The sequence below is a fragment of the Coenobita brevimanus genome, chromosome 56 (genome assembly GCF_032717465.1).
Source record: "Coenobita brevimanus isolate Jiangsu-jjx chromosome 56, ASM3271746v2, whole genome shotgun sequence".
Taxonomy (NCBI): Eukaryota; Metazoa; Arthropoda; class Malacostraca; order Decapoda; family Coenobitidae; genus Coenobita; species Coenobita brevimanus.
The window spans coordinates 20,295,569-20,309,265 of record NC_137009.1 but is presented as its reverse complement, the minus strand read 5'-3'; the positions used below and the strand labels follow the sequence as shown (position 1 = coordinate 20,309,265).

At 39.2% G+C, this 13,697-nt stretch overlaps 1 protein-coding gene across 1 annotated transcript in view; it reads right to left on the bottom strand.

Annotated features, from left to right (window-relative positions):
- LOC145401656 (glutamate receptor ionotropic, delta-2-like) overlaps window positions 1–13,697 on the bottom strand; it is a 62,226-nt gene that overhangs the window by 22,454 nt on the left and 26,075 nt on the right. Inside the window, exon 3 of the mRNA XM_080273846.1 lies at window positions 8,564–8,702. Within this exon, the coding sequence (XP_080129972.1) occupies window positions 8,564–8,702 (139 nt within the window). The remainder of the gene's footprint in view (window positions 1–8,563; window positions 8,703–13,697) is intronic.

Here is a 13,697-nt window from a genome sequence, read left to right as displayed (position 1 = left end):
CAAAGCCTTGGTTTAATCGCGCTTGTTCTAATGCTGTCCACAATAAGGAGAAGGATTATAAAAGGTACCGGAGCCAATCCACCCCTGAATGACATCTGTTTTATTCTTCTTCACAGAATCATGTTAAGTCTCTTTTTTTGCTCTGCTAAAAATAATTTCATCCGTACTAAATGCTCTCAACTCTCCATCTCTAACTCTTCCCACTCCTTCTGGCACCTTGCCAAAAATCTTCCTAACAACTTTACCTCATCATCCTCCCTTCCTTTCTTCTACTCCGATGGCTCTGTAGCTATTTCTTCTACTGATAAAGCAGGTCTGTTTGCTCAGACTTTCTCCTCCAGTTCTGCCTTAGACGATTCCAGTGCTGTTCCACCATCACTTCCCCGCTCCAACTTCTTCATGCCTAACATTAAAATTTCTTCAGCTGATGTATTTTCTTGCCATCACTGGCCTCAGTACTAACAAGGCATGTGGGCCTGTTGGAGTCCCTCCTGTTGTCCTCAAGAACTGTGAGTCTGTGCTTACACCTTGCCTAGGTAAAGTTTTCATATTTGTGTATCAACTTGTACCTTTCCTTCTTACATTCAGCCAGTCCCAAAGATGAATGATCATCCCCAACCCTCTATCGCCTAATTACTTTTACATCCCGTGTCTCAAAAGTTTTCGATTCTATTCTTAACAGAAAGTATTTAAAGCATCTCTCCTATCACAATCTTCTTTCTGATCATCAGTATGGGTTCCGTCAGGGATGCTTTACTGGCGATCTTCTCACAAACCTTCAAGAATCTTGGGCATCCTCCTTTCGGGACTTTGACAAAAGCTTTGCCATTGCTCTTGACATCTCAAAGGCTTTCGACCTAGTGGTGCATAAACCTTTAATTTCCAAACTACCCTCTTAAGATTTCTATCATTCTCTCGGGATTTATCTTGGAAATATCATATTACATCTCTTGTAAAATCTGCATACAAGAGATTAGGTGTGTTAAGCCAACTGCACAGTTGTTGACTTTATACCCGTTTTTTTTCTCCCTTTGTAGAGTACAACATTCATGTGTGAGGAGGCTCCCCCCACACAGCTTTTATCAATAGGGGGGAGTTAAAGGCTTTTTGTCTCATAAATTCTCTTCCCCTTACTGGCTTCCTTCTGTCTCTTCGCCGCACTGTTGCATCTTTATCTCTTTTCTATCGCTACCTCAATGGTCACTGCTCCTATGAACTGTCTGCTTGTATCCCTCCACCTCTACGACGGGCACATAGCATCCATCTGGCAACAAACTCTCATCCCTTGTCTGTCCAACGCTCGACTGGTCGAGTTAACCGTTTCTCTTAGTCCTTCATGTATGCAACAGGTCAACTCTGGAATTGTCTCTCTCTGTCTGTATTTCCTACTTTTTGAGATCTCCAGCTTTCCATATGCAGTGTGTTCAGGCATCTCAAAATGAACGGATCTTGAATTTGGCTCTCTTTTGTATTATTTTTCTTGTTGTTTTTCTTGGAAAGAACGGTTTACTGGCTCCTGGCCTTTGGTTCCTTCTTTCTTGCATTAAACAAGAAAAAAAAGTATGACGCTCTCTCACTTCCTCTTTTGTCAGTTTGTCCCTCCATGTAACTCCATATGCTCCTCTCAAATAACTCATTTCCACTGCTCTCACTCCTAACTTACGTCCTTCCATCAATTCCAGACGCTCATACTAATCCACTTCATAACGAATAATAAGAGAGCAGTGACTTTTGAAACTTACTGATGCAACCGTTAAAGCTCAACTTGCTGTCCAGAATATTATGTAAAAGGTTCAAATGAATGTTCAGTTAAAATGTTTTAACACACTCGATCCAAAGAATGTATCGAGGATTTGTCGATGTCAGGCCCATGGAACCAAAAACTGTTTGTGTTAGGACCCAGCCCAAGACGCCGGTGCCCTCATCCTTCACACCATCCTCACTCCTTTGCTTCGCGGTTTGAAGCAATTCACGATATTTGGAACGTGTTACAGAACCAGTGTTTGGTAAATATATGCAAATTATATCTGACTGCATCGCAACAAAAGAACTCCATACAAAAAGAAATAAGAGATATATTGGCTTGAAATGTAAATTACAGTTGTATTTTCATCAGCATTCAAGCTCTCTTGAAGTTCTCTGTGGTAGAGAATAACGTAGCTGAATACATGTCATCTTCAGCACAGAGGTCATCGTCACTGAGACAGACAGGCAGACAGAGAAAGTGATGGAAAGAAAGTCATACACCTCAATACATTAATTATTATTATTATTTAATTCTTACTACCATCAAACACATTTAGTAAGTCAAGGTGAAAATATACAATTCCCGTACTGAAAAGAAAACAGACAGACAGACAGATACTGGAACAGACAGACACACTCCATTAAGATTCAACATGACTATTTCATCCTTGCTAACGGCAAACAATGACGCCAGTACTAGGAATAAACGCCTCTCCTTTAAGGTAGGTCGATAGACAGATAGGTACTGGCTCTGCATTTTCTGTTCACATTGATTATCCGTCCCCGCCCCGGAGGGGCTCGGGGACGGGTATTGTTCTCACTCGATTTGTTTGTTTGTTTGTCTGTCTGTCTGTTAACAACGTTCCACAAAAGCTACTGATGCGATTTTGACTAAAATTACAGAGATGATGAGCTATGACCTGATCACCTGATTAAGTTTTGGGCCAAACTGGGACAAGACCCAGGCTGTAGGCCCCCCAAAAAACTATTTTAAAATATGTAAAAGCAAATTGTTTTCTCGCCGTAACTCCTTTCAAATTAGCCATATCAATATGAAACCAAGACCTAAAGGTGCATCGTTCAAATATGCATCCTATAACATGGTTCATTACATCAGTGGGGTCGCTCTCCAGTTAGCGGTAGGAGGGTCAGTGTCAGATGGGTCTGGCCTAAAATTTTAATTGAGCATAAAATCGTCAATTTTCACCCGATATACTCCAACTTTTATGTGTGGCATCTTTGACTAGATATCCTGTTGAGTTTATACGTCAGCACTAAAATGACTGCCGGGGACGAGTTTGGTGTGCCTTGGCACCGGTTCTTGTTTATTATTTTGTTATTGTTATTGAAATTTTGTTTTATTTGAATTATGTACAAATACAACTTTTCTGGAGAGAAAGACATAAAATACATACAGATTGACAGAAGGGCACTCTGTGCATAATGTGTTCAAGGAAATTATTTTACACTTTCTTATGATTGCCGATTTTTTATCTTGATCCTATTTTTTTTCTAGTCTAAGGTAAAACGCCTCTCACTCATAACAAAGACATTCTTTCTTAATGAAGCACTTTAAGTACACCTGCGCTTGCGAGGCAAGAGCACTTTATATATTGAGCGGAGTGTGTGTGTGTGTGTGTGTGTGTGTGTGTGTGTGTGTGTGTGTGTGTGTGTGTGTGTGTGTGTGTGTGTGTGTGTGTGTGTGTGTGTGTGTGTGTGTGTGTGTGTGTGTGTGTGTTCTTACTTCTTCGTTGATGAGCAGTTAGCTATAATTTATAAGAGTCATGTGCGCTGTCAGCTGGAATATTGCTCACCCTTGTGGAATGGATGTGGAGAGGTTGCATTAAAACAACTAGATAAAATTCAGAACAAAGCTGTTAGAATTATTAACAAACCTGCCATTACAAATAAACTACCTCCTCTGCAAGTAAGAAGGAATGTTGCCTCCCTTGCATTCTTTTACAGATATTTTTTTGACAAATGCTCAGACGAAGTTGCTTCCATGATGCCACCTCTTAATGCCTTCCCTCGTGCTACTCGGGAATCTGGTAGAGCTCATGAATGGATTGTCACTCAGCCATATTACAGAACTTCTACCTATCAGAGTTCTTTCATTCCCCGAACTGCATCTCTCTGGAACTCGGTTCCTCAGAGTTGTTTCCCTCCAGTTTTCAACCCACAGCTGTTCAAGTCTAACTGTTACAGATATTTTATGAAAAGAGGACACCAGTAATCTGGTGTATGGATTATTTTTTTTTTATTCATTTGTTTTACCTTCCTCCGTTCTGTTATTAAAAAAAAAAAAAACTAATTGTTCTTACCTAATTTTAGCTTTACAGGAATGAGTCAAGCTCATACTGTCCCGTGTATTAAACTATTTTTATCATACATATCCTTGAATTTATGAATAGTTTTGGCACACACTAGTTCATTCGGTAGCGCATTCCACTAATCAATTGCCCTATTTGGGAAACTGAATTTCCTTACGTCTTTATCACCTCTCTTTTTATGCAGTTTTTTGCAATGTCCTCTTGCTGATGTTTCCCCATATGATATATATTCATTTATGTCTATATTCCGTTTCACTGAGATGCATTTATATAGCATAATCATGTCTCCCCTTCTCTTTTTCTCCTGGAACGTTGGTAGATTCAGTCTTTCCAGTCTTTCTCCATAGCTTAGATCCCTTAAGCTTGGTACCCATCTTGTGGCTGCCCTTTGTACTTTTTCAATCTTATCTATGTGTTTTTTTAGATGAGGATTCCAGACTTCTGATGCATCTTCCAGGGTTGGTCTGATGAATGATGTTATTATCTTCCTCAGCATATCTTCATTTATGTGAATGCTATTCTCGTATTAGCACGCAATGTATCTATGTTACGTATCTTCTCACTGACGTGGTCATCTGGAGATAGTCTGTTATTGATAATTACTCTTTAAATGAAATATCAATAACTCTTACCATAATCTTAATTTTAAACTATTTTTTTTTTCTTGCATGTATGCATTTCACTACAATAACCCAAGTACATACCGTATTACAATTAAATAGTTTACTTTTAATGTATTTATTCAAATATGTATACAACTTGTTTAAAATGTAATATTACTGAATAATTACTATTTACTATGAATATTATATGTATACAATATTATAATCAATATTATGTACTAATAGATTAGCATGTGTCAATGATAATTGCTGTCGGAGGACCTTCAGCTGCGTGGACCGAGCAATGTTATGAGTCCATATTATATTTACAAATCATAATAGATAGATAGATAAATAGACAGATAGACAGCTCTATGCGAGCCTGGGAATGGGAAATGATCTTGCAAGTTACACTGAGGAAAAGCTGATGACAGATTAGGAAGTAGCCAGTCAGGAGATGATGCAGTTAGTTTGTCAGCGATACAGCAGGAGAACAAAGCCTAGTGACCATAGACACACATACACACATACTCACACACAGGCTTCTAGAACTTTCCAACCACAGTGAACACACATGACACGACTCCTGTTTCACCAGAATTTAGGAAAGAGAGCTCAGAAGAAGGAGACAGGCCATAGAACAGGCAGGTAGTAGGGATAACGAGCCTAGCAACATGGGCGAGAGGAGAGAGAGAGCGAGACAGGAGGTAGCTCGCGGGACTCTACTTAACTTCACTCGCGTGTGAGAGACTTTGTTAATATTTCCAAGACAAATAAAAATAGTCCCATACTATTCTTTACCTCTCCTGTCATTGCATGACAAATGGGAAAGAAGATTATCAACGTACAAACAACTCAAGTATAACAACCACTCTTCCACAAGTCTAATATATATAACTTCTCTACAAGTAACTACAAAGTCTTTTTATGACACTTCTCCCTTTCTGATATGTGTAGGGTTGATCTTCCTAACTAATAATCCCAATCTTCTTTTTTCTCACCTTTTCCAGATTTATTTACATGACACTTATCCACATTAAATTCCATTTGCCATTTATTGCTCCATTCATTAAGCTTGTTCAATTCCCCTTGCAGCTCTTTGTAAGAATCTGTGTTAGCAATTTTCGTTTGAATTTTTGCATCGTCTGCGAACATATTAGATACAATAGCTTCCAATTCCAATGTTACTATGTCATTATGTCAATTTTGTATACTAAAAACAACTGGTGCCAGCACTGAGCCCTGTGGCACTCCGCTGGTCATTTCCCTCCATTATGAGTAATTTCCCCTTAATATTGTTCTCATTTCCCTTTTTTTGAGAAAATCCTGCATCCAACAGTAGAGATTGCCTCGGATACCTCCTTGATGGTACATTTCCCATAAAAGTCTTTGGTGCGGTACTCTGTGAAATGCTTTCTTAAAATCTATGTAGATACTGTCCAACCATCCTCTTTTCTGTAATGTTTCCGTAACTCAATCATAGTGGCTTAGCAGATTCGTAACACATGATTGTCCCTTCCAAAAACCGGACTGCCTCTCTGTTATCATACTATGTTCTTCTAAGTGTTTTACCCAAACTTCCCATATCAGCTTTATTAGATATCTTACAACACTGGTCAGTGATACTGGTCGGTAGTTGAGTGGATCCTGTCTATTCCCATTCTTGAATGGGGGAACAATGTTTGCTTTCTTCCAAACGTCAGGTAATTTACCTTGACTTAAGGATTCCGTAAATATTAAATACAATGGTGTACTTAGCTCTTCTGCACTTTCATGTAGCACCCAACCTGAAATTCCATCAGGACCATTTGCTATTCCTTTGTCCAATTTACGTAACTCTTCCTGTACTTCTTTTTCTGATATTTGTATATCTGGTAATACGTGTGGGCATGCGTATTCCATATCATCTCTCTCAATATTTCTTTCTTTTGTAAAAACTGATTGAAAGTATTTATTTTGTGCTTCACAAGTATCTTTCTCTTGTGTATAGATGATCCTCTCATCCGTAATACACTGTAATTTATCTTTAACTTAGGTTTTACTTCGAATGTAGCTGTAAAAAAGCTTAGGTTGCTCACTACTTTTATTTACAATGTCCTCCTCAAACCGTCTCTGGGCCTCCCTCCTTATCTTTGTATAATCATTTCTTACCTGTTTATAGTTGTTATATGCCCTCTCACTATTGTGTCTTCTGTATCTATTCCACAGCAAGTCTTTGTTTTACTTTTGCTGTTTTACGCTGTGTATTAAACTATTTCTTTATTTTCATTTCTATTGCTTTCTGCTGTGGGACGTAATTTTAAACTCCTGTTTCATAAAGATCACAATTTTTTTTTCTACATAACATTTAAATCTTGTCCTCTAAATTCCTTTTCCCTATTTGTTTCTAAGAAGTACTTCTTCAGGTCATGATAATTGCCCTTTTTGTAATTTAGACTCTTTTTGTAACTCTCATTGCTGATAACGTCATATGTAATCCAGAAGGCACAATTTAATACTACATGGTCTCTTGCCGAATGGGGGGTGATATCGTATATTTCAGTTTCATTTTCTTGCCTGGTAAATATAAGATGTAGCACGGTATGAATGGATCATCAAGTCCTTCTTTTCTGGTGTTTTCCTTTACATGCTGTATTAGAAAGAACTCCTGAACAAGATCTAACAACTTTTGATCCGAACTGCTTTCATGGCTTTTTACATCAAGAGTATTCCAATTTATATTGGAACTGAAGTCTTCAGTTAATACAATTCTTTCAGATTTCTCTTCCATTCTGTGTAATAATGTTCTTAAACTCTGAATTGTACTTTCTACCAGGTCTTTATATTTACCTTTTTCCCAGGTGTTTGTTTTAGGTGACATGTATAAATTTGCCACAATTAAGTTCCCTTCATATGTGTGTGTGTGTGTGTGTGTGTGTGTGTGTGTGTGTGTGTGTGCGTGTTAACAAACAAACAGTTTTTCTCCGATATTAATTTAAGCTGGCTGGATGGTGCAGGGTAATTCCATAAAAAAATTTATAGTTTTTAAAGAAAATATAAAAAGTAAAGTTCACAGGATTAGGTCAAATGTTTACAAAGGAAAATGAACCTAAGTTTGTTGATTTTAATGCAGTTTAGACCAAATTAGGAAGAACGTTTGAGGATAAGGCACGAATAATATGAATCAGTTTAGGGACCAAAAAGTCAAAGGCCAGAGTCACTGAAAGTCAACGTTCAGCTGAGACTGACTACCATATTTTAATCAAATCGGACAAGCGACTGAAGATTAGACAAAGAATAACCTTTTTTTTTTTTTTTTTTTCAGAATAATAGATCAAAGGTCAAGGTCTCATGAAAAGCAAAAATTAAACAGTTTTTATCCTATTTAGACAAAACGTCGTTGAACGATTGAGAAAAAGGAAAGAATATAAAGGTTCGACTTTGAGAACAGTCAGTCAAAAGTGAATGTCACAAGGGAAAGGGCAAACCTAACATACCAAGGCAAGGTCATCTCAGCTTTTATATCATTCAAGCCAAACTTGGTGGAACAGTTAAGAGTAAGGAAGGAACGAAGACATTCAAATAATGAGAACTATCAGTCTAAGATCAAGGTCACAGAGCAAGGTCAGCGATTGATCCGCGAGTCTCTGTGTGAATAATATACCAAAACAATTTTCATTCGAACTGAATCAAACATAAAGGATGGGTGGAGAATAATCGAACAATAGGTCAATAATAAAGGTTACATGTCAGGTGACCGAGGTGGCCACGTCACTGGGCCACCTCGCCCTATCTATTGTCCAGGAAACACAGCATTTAGGTAATCCCTCGTTATTCTAGCATAATGGAATAGAGCACCTGTGGAGACACATTAAGAGCTACTTGTATGATACAGAGGTTCCAAACCGTGAGGAATTATGGTGTCGTGTGCAGGACAGCGAGGCCCGTATCAGCAACAATCCCAGAGCTTTGGAGCATGTGCTAGTCACTTTTGCGACGGGCTGCTGCATGGATTGAGCAAAGAGTCCTGAGTTGTGAACATTTGCTGTAAAGCACGTTTTATAATAATGTTAATAATTCTCACTGTAAATGATAGAAATCTCATTTACAATCCCCTGACTCCAACACATCCATAACAGATCTGTGTCGTGCTGTAACTCCAAGCTACTGAAATGTCGCAATATTCCAGTTTAGTAATTTGCATTCAGTAACGTCTCCAGAATACATCCCCTAATTTTTGCTACACACACACACACACACACACACACACACACATATATATATATATATATATATATATATATATATATATATATATAGATATAGATATATATATATATATTGCCAGACGCCTCAATCCCGTTTGGGATGGCCACAAACAAATCGCCTCCAAGTCGCCCTGTCCCCCGCCATTTTACTGCCCTGCTCCCAACTCACACCCCCCTCTCTCATATACCTCTCCACCCCATCCCTCCATATATATATATATATATATATATATATATATATATATATATATATATATATATATATATATATATATATATATATATATATATATATATATATATATATATATATATATATATATATATATATATATATATATATATATATATATATATATATATATATATATACAGTAAAAGCCTAGTATAACGAACGCGGGATAAAACGGAAGCTTGAGAAAATGGAACAACTTTTTCCCGTAAGGTACTTGCAACATACCGGAAGTTTTCCATTCTGTCTTGAGGTGTCGGGTTTCCGTAACGGAAACAAGCCGGTTTGTCCGTGGCTTTGGAATAATCGCGAAGCACAAGTCATATCCCCCCCACTTGGAGGTAAGTTCTATACTGTTTTATTTATTTATTATTATTATTAATTATTATTATTTTTATTATTATTATTGCGAATTCTAAATGCTCTGTGTGTATCATTATGACTAGCATAGGAAACATGTCTTTGTGTAGCAAAAGAAGCGATTTAGTAGCAACTGTGTATGGTCTCCAGTTCACAAGTTAGGGAAGAATATCAGAAAATCGCAAGTTTCCGGAAAATTCCGTTCCATATATGGTTTTGGAACGGAAGCTTGAAAAAGAAGAATATCTGATTAAACGGAATAGGGGTTGGCTGAATTATTCTGTTATATTAAGCTTTTACTCTCTCTCTCTCTCTCTCTCTCTCTAGTTTAAGAAGGTGAAAGTGGCGGTAATTGTAGCGTATGCACCTTGTGAGGACAGAAGCGAGAGAGAGAAAGGCAAGTTTTGGGATGTGCTGGATGAAGCAGTGGGAGATATGCCTAGGAGCTATGAAGTGATCATAATGGGCGATATAAATGGAGGAGTAGGCACTGGTCCTGAGGATAAGATAATGGGTTGTAATGGAGTACCAGGAGAAAATGATAATGGAAAGTGACTGAAGGATATTTGTCAGGAATGGAGGTTGTGCATTTGTAACTCATTTTTCAAACACAAGGATGCAACTAAATATACATGATATTGAGGGAATGGGGATCGTGTTGAAAGGAGCGTGATTATGTGACACTCACACAGGTGAAGAGCACTGTGAAGTGGCTGAAAAATGGGAAATCAGCTGGAGTTGAAGAGGTGTATGGAGAGATGATTAATAGGGTGGAGTGAAAATAGAGGTCAAAAATCAAATCATGGATTTACTGGATTACCTACCAAAAGTTGCCAATGCTATTATTCATTAATGATATAAAATTTTATTGAAATAGGACTTAATTTTCTGCCCTCTGCCGTCTGTTTTTTACCAATCAGTGACACAAATGACATAAGTCCTTGGCACTCATTGTATTATATAGTATAATATACAATTATACATTATAATATGCAATGTACAAATGCACATGACCCAATATGTGCAGCTTAAGCCAGCAAGCACAACACTTACAACAAATCTAAAAAGTTATTGTGTGATGCAATACTCGCTCTTAGTGTTAAATGTGTCATGATACAGTAGGTCGAGTATGTATTCCTACTCGAATAAAGCCATCTCTGCCTTCTTGTCCAACAACAACTACAGCTGTTGATGCCTCTGTGACTGCCTTTACTCACCTTTGCTTGTGTATGACATGGAAAACGTGGAAATTCAGTGGCAAGAGTTGTTTCGTTATGAACTACACTTTCCAGATCAGCATCGGAGATTGATATTGTGGTTGGAGGTTCAGTCAAGACACACTTCAGCCAGTTAATCAAATCAGTGTACTCCTCGGCATTTAGACACAGAGATGGTACTTGAAAACATCTGGTACCACGTTCACGTGTCTTGGAGGCTCGAGCTCGCATGATTCGTCGAACACCTAGCTCCCTGATATGTTGTCACTCGTCGGTTACCATGGTCAACAACATGTTCTCAGTGTGACCAAAGTAGCCATTTCATTGAATCACTCGATCAACAACAGCTTTCAGATCTTGCGACAGGTAGTGTGGATCCACAGATGCTTAGAGCCATCCTTGCATGAAGGTTTGGACTTGATCGTGAACCAGACTGGAGAGTAAACCTTCAGAATGAATTCAGCAGTTGTTTTGAGTTTATTGCCAGGCCTTTCTGTCGCAACATACAAACACCTAACTCGATTGGCTAGTGTGACCCAGCGGGACATAATGAGTTTTCCTGGCTGTCGATGTTACAAAACAGACAGAGCAATTGCCAGTGATTACTGCTTGGCAGATATCCAGTAAATACTGCTGATCTGAGCTCAAACCATGACATCAGGAAATTCGCATGTTATTTGCTCAAAAGCAACAATTGACATTTCCTCACAATTTGCCAATAAAGAACCGATTGGCCCTGAGAAACTTCTTGGTCCTGTCCTGCAACCATCAAGATTTTCAAACAGATGACGTAGAGGAAGTTCATTTGCATGGAGAAGGCAAACAAACCACTGCAGAGGACGTTTGACATGTTCTTCAAGGAGTCTTATAACACCACCCTTCTTCCCTGTGTTCACTGCAGTGCTATCACACCCAACTGCCACCAGCTTCTGAACGTCCATGTATTTCCACCAAGAGAATAGATGATGGCCAGCTTTATGCTTGCAAAACTGCCGCTTTCTGTTTTAATGTGGCCTAGATAGTTGGAGCCAAGCTCCTGTACCAGTGATAATTGTTCCTCTTCAGTCACGCTCCAGTGAGCTGTGCCATCAACTGTTTTGAGAGTCAGTGTTTTATCCTTTCTGCCATCTTAATATTGGCCCTGTATTTCAGCAGTAAGACTTGCCGCTTCAGCACGGATGGTTTCACGATACTTTGTCGTTCCTTTCTAACTTTGCTTCTGTCGATGACATCACTGCAGTCCTCAGATGTTACTATGCCATATTCTTCCAAGACTGCAGATGCAATCTCTGCCGCTTCTCTATTAGAAACTGCATGTCACTCAGAAGCCCTAGCAGTATTCTCTAGCCGACATCTCTGCTGTGATGCTACTTGAGATGAACAGACGTCGGAATAAATTCGTTTCCTTTTCCGTGGACTAAAGTGTATCCCCTCCTCCTCCCCTCCACATAGTCCCACACTCTCACCCAACCCCCCCACTTTTCTCTCCGACCTCATAATCCCACCCGGTATCCTCCATGCTCTCGCTCACAGCCAGCTAGGGGTTTCTGTACTTGAATCACCATCTAAATTACATATAGTCCGAACAACTAATAAAGGAATAGTACAGTATATATCATAAACCAAGTTAGGAAAAGGTTTATTACATTGTGTGTGTGTGTGTGTGTGTGTGTGTGTGTGAGAGAGAGAGAGAGAGAGAGAGAGAGAGAGAGTTAAAAGACAGGGAGCAAAAGGCGGAGAGGGAGAGCGAGTGGAAAAATGAGAAATGAGAGGGTAGTTACTGAGAAAATAAAAAGGGGAGAGGCAAGGAGAGAAGAACGAGAGTTAAGAAAAGAGACAGAGAGTAAGAAGAAGAGACAGTGAGAGATGAAATGAGATACAAGCAGTGTGAAAAGGAAAGAGAAAAGGGAGATGTGAATAGAAAGGCCGGGAGACAGGGAAGTAGAAACAAAAGGGGAGCCAACTGAGAGAAAATGGGGATGGAGCAAATACAGACATAGGGATAACAAAAGGAGAAAGTGGGAAAGACAGATACAGAACGGAACACTGAGAACGATAATGAGAAAAATTAGAAAAGGAGGCAAGGTAACAGGGAGGAGGAAGAAAGTGTGTTAGTCTGGCAAGGACGCAGGGAAAGAACTAAGCAGGATAAGATGAAAGCATTGAGGCTGAGTAAAACGAATGACATTCAAGTAAAAAGGGAGGGAGAGAAACAGAGAAATTAGAGAACTTTGCGGAGAGAAAGTAGAGCTTAAGGGTGGGAACAAAATAGGTTAATTTTTAGGGCAAGAAAGAGGAGGGGGATGGTAAGAATGGAAGATAAGGGGAGGGAGAGGGAGGGAGGAAGGGAGAGAAAGACAGTGGGAAGAGCGGAATGAAAGAAGAGATTTCGGGTGACAGGGAGAGACGGAGAGAGGAGAGAGAAAAAGAAGCATGCAGTTATTGCTGGGTAAAGGAAGCAGTGAAGGAAATGGATTTAGTACAAGTAAAGAAATACGGAGAGAGTAATGGAGGAAAAAAGGTAACACATGTGACAGATGGAACAAAGTAAGACAAAGTTGTGACACAGGGAGGGAGAAAGAAGAGTGAGGTAAGGAGGGAGTGACAGAGAGGGAGAGAGGCGAAGGAAAGGAAAGAGAGAGGGAGGAAGGTAGGGACTGAGCAGATAGCTATAAAGAAAGGGGAAGGAGGGATAAGGAAACTGGGGATGAGACAAAGGATCCAGAGAGAGAGAGGGGGGGGGTACACAGACAGGCACAGACAGATAGGTCGACAAATATTCAGAAAGTGTGTGTGTGTGTGTGTGTGTGTGTGTGTGTGTGTGTGTGTGTGTGTGTGTGTGTGCATCCATCCCTGTGTCACTTCTATAACATTGTTCCATTTTTTCACCTGCCTGTTTTCCTCTTCTCTGCTTCAGTTTCTCCTCGCACTTACTTTTTTTTTTATCAGTAATTCTCCTGATT